Source organism: Sminthopsis crassicaudata, chromosome 1 (genome assembly GCF_048593235.1).
Source record: "Sminthopsis crassicaudata isolate SCR6 chromosome 1, ASM4859323v1, whole genome shotgun sequence".
In the NCBI taxonomy this organism is placed as follows: domain Eukaryota; kingdom Metazoa; phylum Chordata; class Mammalia; order Dasyuromorphia; family Dasyuridae; genus Sminthopsis; species Sminthopsis crassicaudata.
Window position 1 is genome coordinate 147,971,850 of NC_133617.1, and position 19,478 is coordinate 147,991,327.

The 19,478-nt window shown below is 31.5% G+C and overlaps 1 protein-coding gene across 1 annotated transcript in view; it reads right to left on the bottom strand.

Annotated features, from left to right (window-relative positions):
- INTS8 (integrator complex subunit 8) overlaps positions 1-19,478 on the bottom strand; it is a 62,010-nt gene that overhangs the window by 38,050 nt on the left and 4,482 nt on the right. The window contains exons 3-12 of the mRNA XM_074269185.1: positions 18,012-18,152; positions 17,482-17,553; positions 14,130-14,181; positions 13,187-13,369; positions 11,520-11,627; positions 10,146-10,298; positions 7,727-7,827; positions 6,508-6,649; positions 4,719-4,789; positions 1,706-1,881 (exon numbers count right to left, since the gene is read on the bottom strand). Coding sequence (XP_074125286.1) covers positions 1,706-1,881; positions 4,719-4,789; positions 6,508-6,649; positions 7,727-7,827; positions 10,146-10,298; positions 11,520-11,627; positions 13,187-13,369; positions 14,130-14,181; positions 17,482-17,553; positions 18,012-18,152 — 1,199 coding nt within the window. The remainder of the gene's footprint in view (positions 1-1,705; positions 1,882-4,718; positions 4,790-6,507; positions 6,650-7,726; positions 7,828-10,145; positions 10,299-11,519; positions 11,628-13,186; positions 13,370-14,129; positions 14,182-17,481; positions 17,554-18,011; positions 18,153-19,478) is intronic.

Consider the following 19,478-nt stretch of genomic DNA (forward strand, 5'->3'; position numbering starts at 1 on the left):
CAAACATAACTCATATGAAAATGTTAAAAATGAATAAATATGTATAAACTATATCAGATTGCTTGCTATAGAGGGGGAGGTAAGGGAGGAAAAAGATTTTGGAACTAAAAATCTTACAAAAATGAAAGTTGAAAACTATCTTTACATGTAATTAGAAAATAATATATTTTTTAAATGAAATTTTAAAAAATCCCCCTCGAAAAAAATTTAATTCAAACTAAGTCATTAAATGAATAACATTAAATAAATGCAGCATTGAATATTTCCATATAAAACTACACTGCAGGTCAAGAACAATCTCACACTTCAGTGCCTCAATGTAACATGGACAATGGGATTTTGAAAGGAATTCTAGTAGAATATAACATCTATCAGGCTCTATTTACCACACTGGAAAGGTGTGTCTTTAAAATACATTTCAAATAAAAGCACTACTTTCTGGGGAGAAGCTTTGTTAAGTGTAGAGAAATTAATCACCAAGAAGCTGATCCTTAGAGATGAATTTCTTGGTTATAACAACCCTAGAAAAGACCAAAAATAATACAATATGCTTTTGCAGTGATAGAGTGATAAAAAAGGAATCAGATGATGCTACCATTTTTTTTTTTTTTTTTTAGCATCTACAAAAATTAACTTAGGTATTGGCTAAATGTAAAATATCTTTCTAATGACCAATAAGCGGGACACACATATAATAAGAATTGAATCATATTAATCTTGACATTAAAGGAAGACTACTAGATTGTCTTATCTGTTTCTATATTCAATTTGTTGTGATGTTGTTCTGTTAAAGGAAATTGGCTTCAAAAAAGACAGAAAATTAGAAAAGGGGAGAGTTTAACAGGTAAATAAGTTCTTAAATGTTATTTGAAACATACTGAAGATGAATTATGAAATTATGTTTGAATCTTTGGCCCCCTTGAAAGGATCTCAGAGACCTTAAGAAGTCCAAAGACCATACTTTGAGAATTGCTGGTAGAAAGAATACCACCAGATCCCTGTGTTTGTTTGCTGACTTATCTATACAATGAAATATTTAGAACAGCCCTGGTTTTTAGATGGCCAGAGAGATAAAACTGTTTTTTGGCATTGCTGTTGTTCTTTTGTTACATTTTTAAATACAGTAAAACAATTTTAAAATGTAAAAATTATTCTCAGTTCATGGGGTACAAAACTGAACAGGAACTTGCTAACTTCTATATTAAACTAAAGGACATTTTTAGAACATCCAGAGAGAGTTATTTTGAAGATGTCTATAGAGTTAAGAAAGGACACAGAGATTTGGGATCCATTTGCATTAAAAAAACAGTAGTTGAAGGTAAGGTTATGAGCACTGACAATGACATATGCTAAATAGAGAAGAATTCACTGGGGAGCCCTGACAGTAAAGATTTGGGAGGATGAAGAAATAATAAAGGAACAGAGGAGAAACTTTTAAGAAGGCAGAGAGAAATCTAGCATTCTTGCTTTAACCACTCTCCCTATTCAGTAAAAGGTAGCAACAAAGTCATTCACCCTGCAAGTTTTCATACACAAAGATTTCCTAATCACTCTAATGCTAAATGGCTAATAGGTTAAAAAATGTATATATGGTTTCCATAGAAAAATGAAATAAAAGAACTTCACATTATTTTCCAAAGTAAATTTAAACTGTAAAGAGGGAAAAAAAAAATTTGAATATTTAGCAATAAAGTTATAAGCTGACCTGGGATATCATAAAATGAAGTTACAGGTTTGGTGCACAGATTTATTCTAGGTGATCTTTTCCTCATTTCTTCTATAAGTAGCTTCTGTTCATCATCTTTCAACAATGTAATGAAGAGTTCATGAGAAGAAATCATAAAGACAAACTGAAGATCATCCAATCCCAAACAGAGATTTCTAGATTAGCAGGAAATATTGTAAAATAAAGATATGAGCAACTTAAACTTGTAAAAACATTTTTTTGCCAATTCTATGACTCAAAGTTATTGAGGTAAAGCTTTCTATTTTGTCTCAATTTAAATTGTGAAACAAATGCAAAGAGATTAAGAAAATCAACAATTTGTGAACAGATTCCAATATTGTACATGGTTGTTAGACTGGATGTAGTAATGTAGTATGCAAAAGTAGAGGCAAGTAAAAAGCAATCAATGAAATAAAATACTGAAAAAAAACAAAAACAAAAACAACAACAACAAAAAAAACCCAAACATATCCAGATAATATTACAAATTACAAAGTTATAAAAAATAAAACATATGTAAATTATAAAATAGCCTATCATGACTAAAAAAAATTATGGTATATTTAACCTATATTGTATTGCTTGCTATTCAAGGAAGGAAGAGTACAGGGGAAAAATATGCAATATAAGGTTTTACAATGGTGAATGCTGAAAATTATCTTTGCATGTATTTTGAAAAAAGGCATTATTTTTTTAAAAAAAATTATGATACATGAAAGTAATAAATCTAAGATAAAAGAAATGATAATTTATACAGAGAAGTCTACAAAGACTTACCTGAACTGATACAAAGGGAAATAAGCAGAGTTAAGAAAACAATATTCATAATGGCTACCACAATGTAAATGGGGAAAATCACAAAATTATAGAAAATAAATGCTGCTAAATTATAAACAATAAGTTCAGATAAAAAAAAAAAAAAAGAGAGAGAGAGAGAGAGAGAATAAAAGACACCTCCACCCCCTGCACTGCAAAAATAGTGAGAAGATGGTGTGGAAAATTGCATGTGATATCAGATGTTTCAAAATACTGATCAGCTTTGCTGAATGTTTATTCTCTTCTTACTCTTCTTTTTTATTTTTTAGAAATGAATTCTCTATAGGGATGGTCTCTGGGATGGAGGAAGGAGAAAGATATGGGGTAATATTTAAGCAATGTCAAAAAAGTCAATAAAAAAGTTTTTCTTAGAACTATGGACAATCTATACCAATCAAACTCCCAAGAAACTATTTTACTGACCTAAAAAAAAATAACAACAAAATTCATATGGAAGAACAAAAGATCAAGAATTTCAAAGGAATTAATGAAGAGAAAAGCAAATGAAGGTGGCCTAGCTGTAACAGATTTAAAACTATATTATAAAACACCAAGTCATCAATACCATTTGGTACTGGCTAAGAAATAGATAAGTTGATCAATGGAATAGATTAGGTCTATAGAACAAAATAGTCAAAGACTACAACAATCTAGTATTTGACAAATCTAAAGGCCCCAGCTTTTGGGATAAGAATTCACTATGTGACCAAAACTGCTGGGAAAATTGGAAACTGGTATGGCAGAAAGTAGGCATCGACCCACAGCTAACACCATATACCAAGATAATGATGAAATGGGTTCATGATCTAGACATAAAGAATGATATTATAAACAAATTAGAATAACATAGGATAGTTTACCTCTCAGATTTGTGGAGGAGGAAGGAATTTGTAACCAAATAAGAACTAGAGAACATTGTTAATTTTAAAATAAATAAGGTTTTGTACAAACTAAACTAATGCAGACAAGAATAAAATGGAAGCAATTAACTGGGAAAACATTTTTACATTCAAAGAATCTGATAAAAACCTGATTTCCAAAATATATAGAGAATTGACTCAAATTTATAATAGTTCAAGCCATTCTTCAACTGATAAATGGTTAAAGGATATGAAAAAACAATTTTCAGATGAAAAAATTAAAATTATATGTAGTCACTATTGATCAGAGAAATGTAAATTAAGACAACTCTGAGATGCCACTACATACCTTTCAGAGTGGCTAAGATGACAGGAAAATATAATGACAAATATTGGAAGGGATGTGGGAAAACTGGGACACTGATACATTGTTGGTGGAGTTGTGAATGGATCTAACCATTCTGGAGAGCAGTTTGGAATTGTGCTCAAAAAAATTATCAAACTGTGCATACCCTTTGATCCAGCAGTGTTTCTACTGGGCTTATATTCCAAAGAGATCTAATAAAGACGAAAAGGAACCCACATGTGCAAAAATGTTTGTGGCAGCCCTTTTCATAGTGGCAAAAAACTGGAAACTGAATGGATGCCCATCAATTAGAGAATGATTGGGTAAATTGTGGCATATGAATGTTATGGAATATTATCCTGGAGATCCTGAACTGATGCTGAGTGAAATGAGCAGATCATTATACACGGCAGCAAGACTATATGAACCAATTCTGATGGACATGGCTCTCTTCAACAATGAGAGGATTCAAACCAGTTCCACTTGTTCAGTGATAAAGAGAGCCATCTACACCGAGAGAGAACAGTAGGAATGAAGTGTGGAACACAACATAGCATTCTCACTCTCCCTGTTATTTGCTTGCATTTTATTTTCTCAGTTTTTCTTTTCCTTCATTCTTGATCTGATTTTTCATGTGCAGCAATATAACTGTATAAATATGTATACATATATTGGATCTAACATGTATTTCACTATATATAACATGTATTGGACTACTTGCCAGCTGGGGGGGTGGGGTGGAGGGAAGGAAGGGAAAATCTGGAACAAAAGGTTTGCAAAAGTCAATGTGAGAAAAATTATCAAAAGCACATGCTTCGTCAAAAAAAAAAAAAAAAAAACTGAACAAAATAAATAAAATATGAACAATCTATTGTATATCTGCTTTTTAGAAAATACTAAATAAAGCAATTTAACAAGAATCCATATTTACTATTTTGAAAATAAAAAAATCATGAAATCAAACGCTTACTTTAGAAAAGCAGCCATATTTTCTTTCAAAGTTTCTGAAGCTTGTTCCAATTTTATTGACTTTGAACATACCTAGGGATATGAATGGCTAGAGTTAAAACAAAGACATTACACAGTTATCCCTTTCCTATTTTAGGGATTAGGGATTCACTGCCCCCACAATCTGGAAAATATGCATAAAATTTTTGAATCCTCTCTTCGTATCAGAGAACAATGAATGTTTTCTTCTTTTATGGAATATTTATAGTACATTATTTAAATTTTTGCCATATTTACAATAAAGATAACACATGTAGATACTATACACATATTTTATGCATTTCTGAATTCTTAAACTTTTTCTGTTATCTGCTGACTTCCATGTGTTTGTAGCTTCCACAGAACTCCAAAAAAATTCCCATTTAATTTCTTATGCCAACTTGTGATAGATTGAAAACGAGACAGAGAAAGTTACAATGAAGAAGGAACAACTATATAATGTCAAAAGGCACTTAAGTGTCCCCTCAACCTTAAAGAAAGTTGCAGTGCAGAAAAGTTACATAAATTTAGCAGTACTAGAACACAAAAGCTTCATATTCCAATTATTAAAACAAAATTTAATTATATTTTCAACAAAAGGAGGCATTTATATGCAGAAAACAATATATCAGAACAAACAACACAGTTCTCACTCTCTCAGGAGATAGCAATTGATTAGTTCACTAGTTACTGCTAGCCCAGAATGAATGTTATGTTTCCAGGACTAACCAATTAATAAGAACAATTCTCTTGTAGAAAGCAACATCGTTTTGGTAGAGAATGGTGACAATAGGTTATCAGAGTTTAATGAGAATATTCATTAAAATCATTCAATTAATTTTGCTTTCAAACTATTAATCAGACAATGTAATGACAATACAATTGTAGTTTATTATTTTTTTCTTTTTTTTCCTCCTGAGGCAATTGAGATTACATGACTTGCCCAGGGTCACACAACTGGGAAGTGTTAGGTATCCGAGACCCAGATTTGAACTCAGCTCCTCCTGACTTCAGGGCTGGTGCTCTATCCCCTGTGCCATCTAGCTGTCCCTGATTTATTTTTCCAAGCAGATTTCCAAATTGGGAAACAAATTTTAATTGGCAATAAAAATAGTTCTAAAACTACTTGGGCCCATAAAAGTCACTTAATAAAAGCTTATTCCCTTCCCTTTCTCTTTAATTTGTATATTTCTATATCCTTGGACTATCCTACTGCCTAGCACATAGCAAAAGCTATTTTATCTTTTACAATCACGAGTCAGGATTATGAAATTGTTCTAAAACACCTCCCTCCCCTCCAAAAAAATCTCTTTTTTTCCACATAAGACATTAGGAGTTCCAAATGATATTATTTTATTTTTCAAGATGACTATAAAATTAGCATCAAATATCTTAGTATTGTAAAGTAAACATTTAAACATTTTACTGCACACTGAACTTTGGGTATTAATGGTACATATGTACAAATTTTAAGTTTCTTTGAAAAGCATTAGATATCAATGATAAGATATTAATTACTGTGTACAGAAGTTTTCTATTTAAAAAATCATGATTCATATATGTACACATGGTTTTATATAGTGCTATGAACAATCTGAGAAAATAATAAGATCTAAATACTTTTTAGCAAAAAGTTTAAATTATTCTATGTAAACAAAAAACAAAAAACAAAAAAAAAAAAAAAGAGAAAACTTAATGCCAAAATTTTAAAAGTTGGACATTTAAGTTTTAAACTATAGAAATGGAAAATTTGGACCCAAAACAAATCTTACCTCAAGAAGGAAATCTATTTTCTCTTTGTTAGGTCGAAGAAATAGCTGGTTAAACTGTACACTAATTGTTCTACCTTCAAGTATATCCCGTACTGTATTACAGGCAGAAACTTTAAAACAGATTTCATCGAGAGTTTCATTTCTACAAAACACAAAATGAAAATCCTCTTAAAACTACACAATTATGAAACTAAAAAATTTTTTTCATTTATTTTTAAATATAACTGTATCTTTACTACTCTTCATGGCAATAACAGGGAAAGCCTTAGCCAAATTTAATTAGTGTGAAAATCAAGTCTGGGAGCCTGAAAACAAAGCAGAGTAGTTTCTTCTGTGCCAAGGTGACCTGGTAATTTACTCCCTTAATTAATGTACCCTGTGTACCAGTTAATAACCCATGTACACAAAGGACAAAGCCCTAGGGTTCTGAGAATTGGAGAAGAAAATTCCAGGAAATGAATAAACAAAGCATTTATTAAATGCTTACTAGGTACAAAGCAATAATACAGATGAAAGATTTCAGATACAAGTCAGATGCTGTTTCTGCTTGACAGTGCAAGCTGGCCAGTCATTATTACAGGTGGTGCTAAGAAAGAAAGGGTCCCTCCCAACCATGATTTACAATAAATTACAAAAATCACAAATTAGAAAGCAAAATAGAATTCCAATTGTGCTACTAAACCAAGCAGGCTACTAGTAATCACCAACATAAAGTCTCGTGCAAGTAATGACTGGGGGCAGCTTTTCAGCAGAGTTCCCATGGCTCACACTACTGGACATGTTTTGCCTGAAGTTGTGCTTGCAATCTTCTGTTATCACTCCTTTTTTAGAATGGCCTTCTGCTTCAATAACTGGTACCTTGTAGAGGAGCCTGAGACAGTGAGAGTCTTTTGAAGACCAGAGGAAAGAGAGTTAGGAGTCTAGAGAAGTTGAGGAAAGAGGAGGTAAGGTACTGAACCCTTGACAATTGCAATTAGGTGAGAAGCAATAAAAACAAAATACTCTGGAAGAGAAGGTATTTACTATTTTTACCTATTTACTGCATAGAAATGATATTTGGATGCAATTCTCTCCCAAATCCAAGGACATACCAAAAATATTCTCTAAGATGTGATGAAATTTAAGTGGCTTGGTTTTTTTTCCTTTTTTTTAGCAACTTGAAAATGTACTCCGTCCTTCATTCTGAATACAAGTTTAATCCTTCAAGTTAAAAACTTACCCTTGCTGAGCTTTCTGGCAAAGTTCTCTTAATACCGACTGCCTGAATTGAACAGGTAAACTCAGTGTTAGATTATCTTCAAGGAATATATTTATCACCTCCTAGAATAGATTAATAGTATTGTATCACTTTCAAAATTCACAAAATATTTTCTCTTCTGAAATTATTTTTCAAGTGGATACCAGGCAGCTAAAACTTCTCTACTTGTAAGATTTGAAATTGTAACCTCCTCCTCCCTAAAGATGACGAGCAAAATATTGAAGTAAATAAGTAATATAAAACCACATAAGTAAAAGCAGTGCAAAGGATTTTGGGAAGATCACTTGAGATTCTTTTCATTATCAAATTAAGAAAGGGAGCAAACTTTGTTCAATAAATACAAGTAGTAATTTAAAACATATTTCAATTCTTAATAGCCAATCGAAGACTGCCTGGGCTAGGGAAAAGAAAAACAAGACAAGTCTGGATAGAGAGATTGAAGATCAAAAGACAGAGTAATACCCATTAAAGAGAGATAATTGTCATGAAGTTAAATTTTCTAAGAACCTCAAAGAATAATTCTACTAAAAATTTTTATAGTCATTGTTTTTCAGCAACTATAAGCACAAATGAGAATATTGCCTTCTGAAAGGCTAGTTTTCACATGGAATTATCTTTGAAAGCAGAATCCTATCCTTAAAGCCTATCCTTAAAGTTAATAAATAAAGTATCTGTTATAGCACAAGCTAAGCACTTGCAATGTGCAAGGCAAGATATTGTACCTCTCTAAAGAAAAACAAAAGTCCATTTCGAAGTAAGTTATACTAAGTTATATCTTTCACAGCTGCAACAAATTTAGTATTGGTGTCTCACTCCTGGAAATTTTCTTAATAAATACTATTTGATTAGATCCGATTTAAACCTTAGTTATCTACATTATTGATTAGTTGTCTCATGTGTGTTAAACTGCCATCAATGAAACTAAAGTTATTTGAGGATAAGCTCTGTGTCTTACACTTGTTATATCTTCTATAAAACTTAGACAGTTCTTTGCATATGGCAGGAATGTAATATTTACTGAAGCACATTAAGTTATTGTTATACATTTAAAGAAAAAATTATATAGGTTTTTTTCCTATCACAATGTCATTTACATTCTTTTCTATACATTTGAAGTAACATATCCAAAACAAAATCTTAGCAGATAAGCAGTTGAAAAAAATCTATTTAACTATATTTATATAATCAGATGTACCTCTAATTGGTCAAAAAACAGAATATGATTCACTTTTAGGAAATGAGTAGGAAGGAAGAAAAAAAGGAGACTTTAAAGTCTCATTTAGGAACATGAAAATAATACAATAGTACATCATTCAGTTTGAGATGTACCATATAATATTAGCTTTCTGACTCCTATCCTGGGCTCAAAAACTTACAGAGTAATAACTCTTTTCAGCAAAAGGCACAAACTTCAGATTTTATTGTGTCAGTGGTTTCTTTATAGAATCTGGGGGGGAAAAAAAAGTGTCCCAGAGAGTGAGTTGAAATTTTGGGGAGACGAAGAGTTAAAACAATGGCCAATCCAAAAGAAAGCTAAGTGGGACCAAACAAAACAGTACATCACCAGTACAAGGTTTAGTAGGATTGTTTTCCTCCTTTTCAAAGTATTTACACTGGTTAATAGGAGTGAGCTATAATATTCTCCTCTTTGACAATATATACTGTCATCTAATTCAGAAAGGTTTGGAGAGACTTAGATGAACTGATGCTGAGTGAAATGAGCAGAACCAGAAGATCACTATACACTTCAACAACAATACTGTATGAAGATATATTCTGATGGAAGTGTGTGCAACAAGAAAATTAGATTTACACACATATATTGTATCTAGATTATATTGTAACACATGTAAAATGTATGGAATTGCCTGTCATCTAGGGGAGGGAGTAGAAGAAGGGAGGGGAAAATTTGGAAAAATGAATACAAGGGATAATGTTATAAAAAAAAATTACTCATGCATATATACTGTCAAAAAAATTTATAATTATAAAATTAATTTAAAAATATATATATACTGTCATCTAACTATATATTCCAGCATGAAACAAAACATGCAAATAGATTATGAAAAATATTAGACCAGTTTAAATAAAAATCATACATCATTCCACACTCACCCCCATATATCTGGCTGGCATGTTCTATAATCACTATTATTTTTCAATGTACAAATTTTTATCCTTTCAAAAAAAGATCTTATCTTAAGAGTGTAACGATTATGACAATTCTCCAATTTTTTAATTAGGAAGGCTGGATGTTCTGAATCCTTCCTTAAAATGTAGGCTATAAAAAAAAACAATCTTTTAACAAAGATTAGCTTTGGGAAATAATGAAGTCAACTTCCTTCCCCAAATCTAAGATAATCCAACTGCATTTTACCTGAAAATTGCCTGATCTCATACAGATATGGATTTGACTATATGGAGTTGATTGTTGTGATGTGTTATCGGAAGGTGCAAGAACATCACAAGCCTGACAATAGCCAGCTAACCGCTTCTCATCTATGGAGCAATGAAGAGATAATGTGCCTATCTGTAAAATAAGAAGGTATTTTCAGTTAGCCACCAATATATCATTCTAAACAAAAAACAAATCCTAAATAATTGAATTTTAACAGAACTGGAAATAATGAAAAAATAATTATAGAAAACATAAATAACAAAAACTATTCACGGGCTTTTGATTTTCAGTCTGAGAATATAAATTCTACCTTTGAAGGAGGTTTGACAGTTTAGTTAAAATAAGAATTCAAAAGAACAAATCAACAAACTACAGAACATTAAAACTCAAAGCTTGGGTGAATTATTAGCCAGAGATTTAAAAACAATAACAACAAAAACGAGCACAAAAGACTTTGGTAGGAGGGGGGAGTAGAAATTCTCTAAGTCAGAAAGCAAAGAAAGAAAATAATTATTGTAAATAGAGCAATTGAAAAAAATTAAAGTATTCTAACAGCTAAGTCAAATGCTAGGCAGATTAGGGATTTAAAATATGAATCACAAAATTGTGTTTTATTATCAGCAAATGTTTGATTTGTAGGCCTATTTTATATAGCTACATTCCTGAAGTCAAGTAAAAATTTCTCAGGCAAAAAGAAGCTGAAAGTGAAAAATGGTCAGGGCCTCTTAAACTTTTCCCACTCATGACACTTTTCATCTAAGAGATTTTTACTCAATCCCATCTCAAATCTGAGCCAAGGTGTTTCTGGTAGCATTTGTATATGTGCAATATAAAGTGCTTCCTGTTGTATATTCACAAGCAAGGCTATAATAAAGTCTCATGGGAACCCAAGCAGGCAATTGCAGAAACCACCTTAGATTCATTGCAATTTGATTTTGAATTAAGTTTTGGTCATTGTGTTCAGAAATCTTATACTGTTGCCAAATTTTCGTGACCTCCAATTCAGTTATGCAACTCTATAGGTGAGGACACAACTTAATTTAAGAAGCTTATTCTAGGCCAATAAGAAATGTTAAGGTTCAAAGAAGTTCAGGTTTAAGAACATTCAAATTGTGTCAACATGTTTAAGGAGAAATGAATAGATATGAGTTATTATTTACAAATCCAATAAAGCAAGTGTCAAAACAGAAGATTCAAAATCCTGATTGATTAGTTTAAAAAATTAAGATTTAATTCCACATGTCTGCAATACAATTCCAAACAACATTATGAAAAATACCATATTGACTTGAATATAAACAATTCAATTCCCACACCCACCTCTACTCCTCTAAATCTTACTGACATATTTACCTTTGAAATCAATTCTTTGGTCCTGAAAAATTTTTCCCTTGCATTTTCATAAACAGCTGAATTTGTAGAACCTTGTTGAAAGTAAACTGCACCCAGATCGTAACACACCTGAGACATAGAATATGTTTATTTTTCAAGCATAATCAGTAAAATGCATTTTGTTTCATCAAATTACATACATAAAGAGTATTATGATAAATTAATTTCTACATGCAATTAACAGTTAAATACCTAAAAGTTCATCAGAGTGGGAATAACTACTTTCATCTTAATGAGCTGTCTAAGGCTGAGAGATTAAATGACTTATCAATAGTCCTAACATCTGGCTCTCTTTAGGTTCTCCTCTTACATTCTTTGATTTCCACTGTTGAAGCCTCCTCCAGACTTCAACATCTAACTGTAAGTGTCCCCTGAAAATTCTGTGCTGGGTCCTCTCCTCTCCTCCCTCTCTATTTCACTTGAGGACCTTATCAATTTCCATGGATTAAATTACCATCTCTATGCTGATAATTCTCAAATTTACACTAAGCTGTTCAAAATTTTTGTTGACTTCCACACTTAAACCTCTAACTATCTTTCAGACTTCTCTAAGTGGATGAATAGGAGATATCTAAAATTCACAATACAAAACTGAATTAGTTATCTTTCAGCTAGCCTTTCCCCACTCCCAACCTCCCTATAAGTAAGGCATTACCAACCTCCCTTCTCCTCAAGCTCCTAAAGTAGGTCATTCTCAATTTCTCATTCCTTCAAACTCTCCCCCCTATACAATCCATCAATTTCACCTTTGAAACATCTCTGAAATATACTCCCCTCTCTCCTCTGTTATTGTCCCCAACCTAGTGCAAACCTTCAGCACATTACACAGATTATTGTAATTCTGAAACTAGATCTGCTACTTCAACTCTTTCCTTAACTTTTTCCTAGCTTCATCTTCCCCTTCCTCAATATTCAGAAGCAGAATTAATCTCCATTAGATACTCAGCTAAGGTTAGGAACTGTCTTTTTTCTCTTTTGGCATGTAGTAGGTACTTAATGCTTACTGAATGACAAAAAAACAAACCCTTAATCCCATCCAATTAATAACAGGGCTGCCAAAAATCCAAGTTTAGCAGTCCTGATTTTTCTTCACAAGGCAATAAATCAAAAAAATTTACTGAAAACAGATGCAAAAACAGGTTATTTCTGCCCTCAGTAAATTTACTAGTTGGTCAGCAAATTAAGACACAAATGCAAACTTAACAACATCAAGCACTAAATTCATGGTAGTCAAGATTACAAAAGACCTGGGTTTTGAGGAAGATAATTTAAAAAATCAAGGAATTGTTTTAAGGACACAGTGCTTGGGTTTTTAAGCACCACCAGCTTAATTTCTATTAAATTATCTAATCGTAAAATATTATTTATCTATTGTTCACTATTTAAAAAGAAAGGAAAAGATATTAGAAAAAAATATTCAAAGGGAAAAAAATCTTTTATAGAAAGTTTATAGTAAAAAAAAAATAAAATCACAAAATTAAGAGCCAAATTCTTTAAACAAAAAACTCTAATATATTTCTGTTCAAACAACAACTCAAAAAAAAGAATAGGAAAAAGTTCCAATTAAAATATAAAGCTCAGCTTCTTTCTATATTTATAAAGTATTAAAAGATACTTTAAGTTAGTACCTGGCATTGCATTTCCTCAGTTTTTATTATTAATCCAGCTGTTAAACTCTCTGTTTCTCCATTTACCATACCCGGTTCCATAGCCAATAAATCCAGTGTTCTCATTGTATGAACATAAAGATCCTTGTTTAGCTTCAAGGCTGCCTCTAATACTAGAATAGAATCATTGGCCTGTTCTTTTAGCTACAAAGTTTAAAAAAAGAGATAGTAATTAGTAAAACAAACAGCATAGACCAAGTACCTAAGAGCTTAAGAGAAATATCTTCATCAGATAATATGACAGAAGAGGACAAAAGGATGAATAAAACACATTCCCTGCAGTCAAAGAGTTTTAATCTTGTTGGGAACAATAAGACACAAACATAATATGAAGCAAAGTATGGAAAACAAAACAAATTATAGTTTTGAAAGTAGGGAGAGATTTCTTGGGGCAAAAGATAAGGTGAAGGGTAATCAGGAAAAGGATACAACAGAAGGTGGGGAGGTAGAATTGAATCTGGATCTAAAAGGATGAATAGGATTATACTACTGAAAATAGCAAAATCATTTATAGCTGGTCATCCCAGAACATTGCCATTATTTTATATATACAGTGCCTTTCACTTTGTTCACAGAGGACTTTTCAGGTGTTTTTTTTTTCCCCTCCTGAGGGGAAATATTTCCCCATAGAAAATAACATTCTATCACAAATACATACCACAATTTATTGAGCCATCCCCCAATTGATGGGCATTGCCTCAATTTCCATTTCTTTTGCTCCCCCAAAAAGAGCTGCTATAAATTAAAAGTACAATTCTTTAAAAAGCCTGTAAACATAATCTAACAGTAAAGAACTAAACCTCACCGAATTTTACAATTGTCATTGATCTAATACCATTCTATAAATTTGCTAACATGTTTAAATATGCTTCAAAATTCTACAATTGATGAAGTTGACACTCACCACTTTCAAAATATTATCTGTTAATTCTTTCTCTTGTTGCATTTGATTCATACTAAAAGGATAAAATAAAATGGAAACATGTGAAAATGATAATAGGAAGTACATTTTATTTACATTGTAAAGGCAACAAAAATTCATTATATTAAAATTAGATCCCTTAGCAGGAAAAAAATTCAAAAAATAAATGCCTAACACCCACCCTACAACTTAGTATAGAGAATTCCCTCTATAAATGAAATCACAGATATAAATCTTATCCCTGTAAGTAATGTATAGCTTTTAGCATGGTAATATTTTATAGCCACACTTTAATGCTTTAGTATTTGCTTTACAAAAAAAATCTCCATTTGAAAACAGACAATTCCCAAACCTAACATGTTAAAGTGCTATAGCACAGCAATTTAGGAAGTTCAGATCAGTAATTTCATTGGAAAAAGAGACTCTTCATGAAGAAAATACCTTTACCAATGCATATTTGTAATTTCTCAAAGAGAAGTTGCCTAAGTCTGTGAAAAGTATAGAACTTGGTTCAGAGGCACACCACCAGCACTTTTCTTTTCTTTTTTTTTTTCTTTATTATAGCTTTTTATTGACAAGATATATGCATGGGTAATTTTTCAGCACTGACAATTGCAAAACCTTTTGTTCCAATTTTTTCCCTCCTTCCTTCCACCCCCTCCTCCCCCAAATGGCAGGTAGACCAATACATGTTTAAATATGTTAAAGTACATGTTAAATACAATATATGTATACATATCCATACAGTTATTTTGCTGCACAAGAAGAATTGGACTTTGAAATAATGTACAATTAACCTGTGAAGGAAATAAAAAATGCAGGCAGATTGCTAGCATTTTTCAGAGAGGGCACTTAAATGTAAATCTTCCTGATACTTTCTATTCCCTTCACCCCATGATGTATATAGTTACTATAAATAAATAATAGTAAAATGTCTTTGGCAAAGAACAATTATAACTTTGTATAGTTTATTAACATTTTGGATGTAGTAGAATCATTGTATTCTAGCACAGTAAAATAAATGATGCTCATAAATCTGATCCTGAGCCATCAAAAGAAATAATTAAAAGCCAGGGAAGTGTCTGGAAAAAAAAAAAAAGTTTTTTTTGTTTTGTTTTGTTTTTAAGGACTTTTCAGCACTTACTACCAATATCACATTTTCTAGAAACTACTTCCCAAATTTTATCCACTAAAGATGCCAGACAAATGAAATGTCATTGTATAATGTTATTTGTTTTACATATTTTAATGTCTAACAACTGAAATATCTACTCCTGATACTCCTCATCTATCAATTATATAAGAAGAGATACTGTAACAGTGCTTAATTTCTAATTATATCTATTTTTAATTATATGGAATGAAAGCAGGAAATAAGCATTTATTAAAAACTGGGCCTATTGTCAATAAGCTGTGAGTTCAAGTCTAATCTTCCTAACTCTAGGCCCACCACCACTGTTGCCACCAGCTACTTCTGTATGTAACAGTAGCATAATACAGAAGTATAGGTTTTAAGAAACATTCAGTTACCTAAGCATTAATAGTATCTAAAGGATTCATTATATAAAATTAATTTTCCATTATTTTAATTTCATATTCTTGTTAACATTGTCTTCTAAAGATCTTTATGAACACTAATTTGATTATCTTAACAAATAGCACAAATTCAGGACAGAAGGAAAGAATATCTATCTAAACCAAAACACTTTCCTTCTCAATATAAAAAAAGCAAAGCATTGAAGACCCTTAAGTCAAAACTCCAGAAAAAAAAAAAGCAATCCTGGCTAAACTGGTAATATTATTTACTTGAACATGGGATGTGAAGCAAGAGAGAGAGAGGCAAAGGCAGTTGAGAATCCATGAAATGACACATGTATATATATATATATTTGCTTATCTGTGAATCATGTCTTTCTTTAAAAAGTTGAGAGTAACATAATGGCTTCTAGTTAGACAGACTATAAGACATCTTTCTTAAGGCTAGAATAGTGTGTGTGTGTGTGTGTGTGTGTGTGTGTGTGTGTGTGTGTGTGTAATACTTGCACTGTTTTTTATGTTTAAAAAATGCATAGACTTTAGGAAACTCAAAATTCTTTACTCTTATTCTTTTCCTAAGAATCTAGTAAGAAATACTTAATCTATTCTATTTTAGAATAGTTACTGTATACTTGACTATTTGAGAGGCAGTGTTATACCTGTCAGATTGGCTAAGATGACAGGAACAAATAATGATGAATGTTGGAGGGAATGTGGGAAAACTGGGACACTAATACATTGCTGGTGGAGTTGTGAAAGAATCCAGCCATTCTGGAGAGCAATTTGGAACTTACCCCAAAAAGTTATCAAACTGTGCATACCCTTTGATCCAGCAGTGCTGCTATTGGGCTTATATCCCAAAGAAATACTAAAGAGGGGAAAGGGACCTGTATGTGCCAAAATGTTTGTGGCAGCCCTTTTTGTTGTAGCTAGAAACTGGAAGATGAATGGATGTCCATCAATTGGAGAATGGTTGGGTAAATTATGGTATATGAAGGTTATGGAATATTATTTTTCTGTAAGAAATGACCAGCAGGATGAATTCAGAAAGGCTTGGAGAGACTTACACGAACTGATGCTGAGTGAAATGAGCAGAACCAGAAGATCACTATACACTTCAACAACAATGCTGTATGAAGATGTATTCTGATGGAAGTGGATATCTTCAACATAAAGAAGATCCAACTCACTTCCAGTTGATCAATGATGGACAGAAACAACTACACCCAGAGAAGGAACACTGGGAAGTGAATGTAAACTGTTAGCACTACTGTCTATCTACCCAGGTTACTTATACCTTCGGAATCTAATACTTAATGGGCAACAAAAAAATTGGATTTACACACATATATTGTATCTAGGTTATACTGTAACACATGTAAAATGTATGGGATTGCCTGTCATCTAGGGGAGGGAGTAGAGGGAGGGAGGGGAAAATTTGGAAAAATAAATACAAGGAATAATGTTATATATAAAAAAAATTACTCATGCATATATACTGTCAAAAAAAATTTATAATTATAAAAATTAATTAAAAAAATAACCTTAGTCACTATAATGTTGTTTTTGTATCTGCAAAATAAGGATAATATTTGCAACTATTAATTTTGTATAATTACTGTGAGGATTAAATGAAATAAAAATATATAAGGCACATTAATATTTTGTATTTTCCTTTACGTGACAATAGAAATTTCTAAAGAGACCCAGTTTTTATAAAACCTCCAAGAAATCCAATTCTGATACAAATACAATTCAACAGTGGCTTCAATATATCAAAGTACCCTTGTTAACTTACACACTCAGTTGGGGGGGTCCAGGCTTCACCTGTCTGATGGGGAAGCTACTTTGAACAATTGTTCTAATTGCCCTGAAATAAAAATATAGAAATTAAAATAGTTACAAACATATAAATATATATATAAACACACACACACACACACACACACACCCCATATATAAAAACTCAACATAAGATTGTCTCATACTATCAAACAACTGAGGTTTTGAATAATATTACTATTGAAATCATTTATGTAAAGGAGCACAAACTGTTCTTTACAAAGGGCTAAAAACTAACAAACACCTAGCAGTCATAGAAATATTCTGGCAAATCAAATTTCCTAAAGCACCCACGGACAGATGTTATTTGTATTGCTACTACATCCTCAAAGAAAGCCCTCTTAAAACTTCACAAGCTTTGAAAATCCTAAGGAGGCATCTTTTCAAAGTGCTTATTACAGTACTAAAAAGGGATAATGTTAAAAATCAAAGCAGAACCTGTTACATCAAAATATGCCTAAGCATGTTACCATATTTTGAACTTACCATCTATTGTAGAGTAGTATAGCCATGGTAGTAGTTGGAGGTAAAGTAGATAGATCCATATCTACATGTTTTGTCCCTGGAGGAACTTTGCTGATACAGAGCAGTTCATTTAGTAACATATTTAGAACTGGAACAGACAAGCTAAAAGAAAGAAAGCTCATGGTTCATTTACTGGGTTTTCATACTTTTACTAAATATATTTTCCATTTAAGTCCAATTGTGAAGCTTCATAACATGAAGATGATGAGATTTTTGAAAGCTGTAACAGTAAAGATCTTAACAAGACAAAGGCTTTGAACACAGGCCTGGAAAGGAACTGTACTGACTTCTGTCTAAGGATCATTCTGAATATGAATAGGCAAAACTAGCCCATCAGGTGATAAATGTTTTCTTCTACAAAAAATCTAGTACACAAGAGCTGTGTATAGTCCATATCATTTAGAATGCCTGCACCCAAATCAACACAAAACTTTGAATTATTAAATATTAGATGTATGGAGAACAAAAAATAATATATTTCAATGTATACAATTCAAATCAAAAGACTCCAAATATAACTCTAAACTTAAGAGTAAACTAACAAACTGAACATATTTGCATAAAACTATTTTTCTATTGTGAAACTGTTCACCTTAAAACTATTATTAATTTGAATTGATCTCAGGTAAGACCAATTAAACTATTATTTATCATAATACTATTATTAATAAAAAGTTTTTGCTGCCTGAAAAAATTTCCTATTTCTAAACAATAAATACTAGTTCTAATACCTCAAAAAAAATTAGTATTAATTTTGGAAAAGAAGTTTACAATAACAAAATTTATCACTAATTGAAATAACAATCCTATCATTACCCATTTTTTCTAATTCAATAATCATTTACTTTTATCACCTAAAGATAAAAATAATTTCTTAACATTTAAAAAAGTATTTCAGCTGACATAAATTTTCTTTAGTTACTAGCTAATAATAGTCTCTGTCAAAGTATTTCATCAAATATATGGCATTAAAAACTATACAGTTGACTCACTATTGAGTCTTAATTAGCCTCATTTTATTTAAAAAAATCTTTTCTATATCTTACATCTAGATATATTTTTATACCTTGAGACATTTTCAAAATTTTTGTCTACTTTTTGTGCCTCCTTTATCAAGCTGTTGACTCTTCTTATGATTTTCTTGTCTCACTCTATTTCTCTTTCTAATTTTTCCTCTACTTCTTATTGATTTTTAAAATCCATTTTCAGCTTTTCTTGAGACCAATTCATATTTCTCTTGGAGGCATATTTCTTGAAAGAACTTTGACTTTGTTTTGTTCTTCTGAGTATGTATTTTGATCTTCCTTGTCACCACAGTAATTGATAGTCAGAATTTCTTCCTGTTGTTTATTCATTTGTCCAGCCTATTTCTTGATTTTTAACTCCTTACTAAAGTGGGGCTCTGCTTACAGAGTAAAGGGCACATTG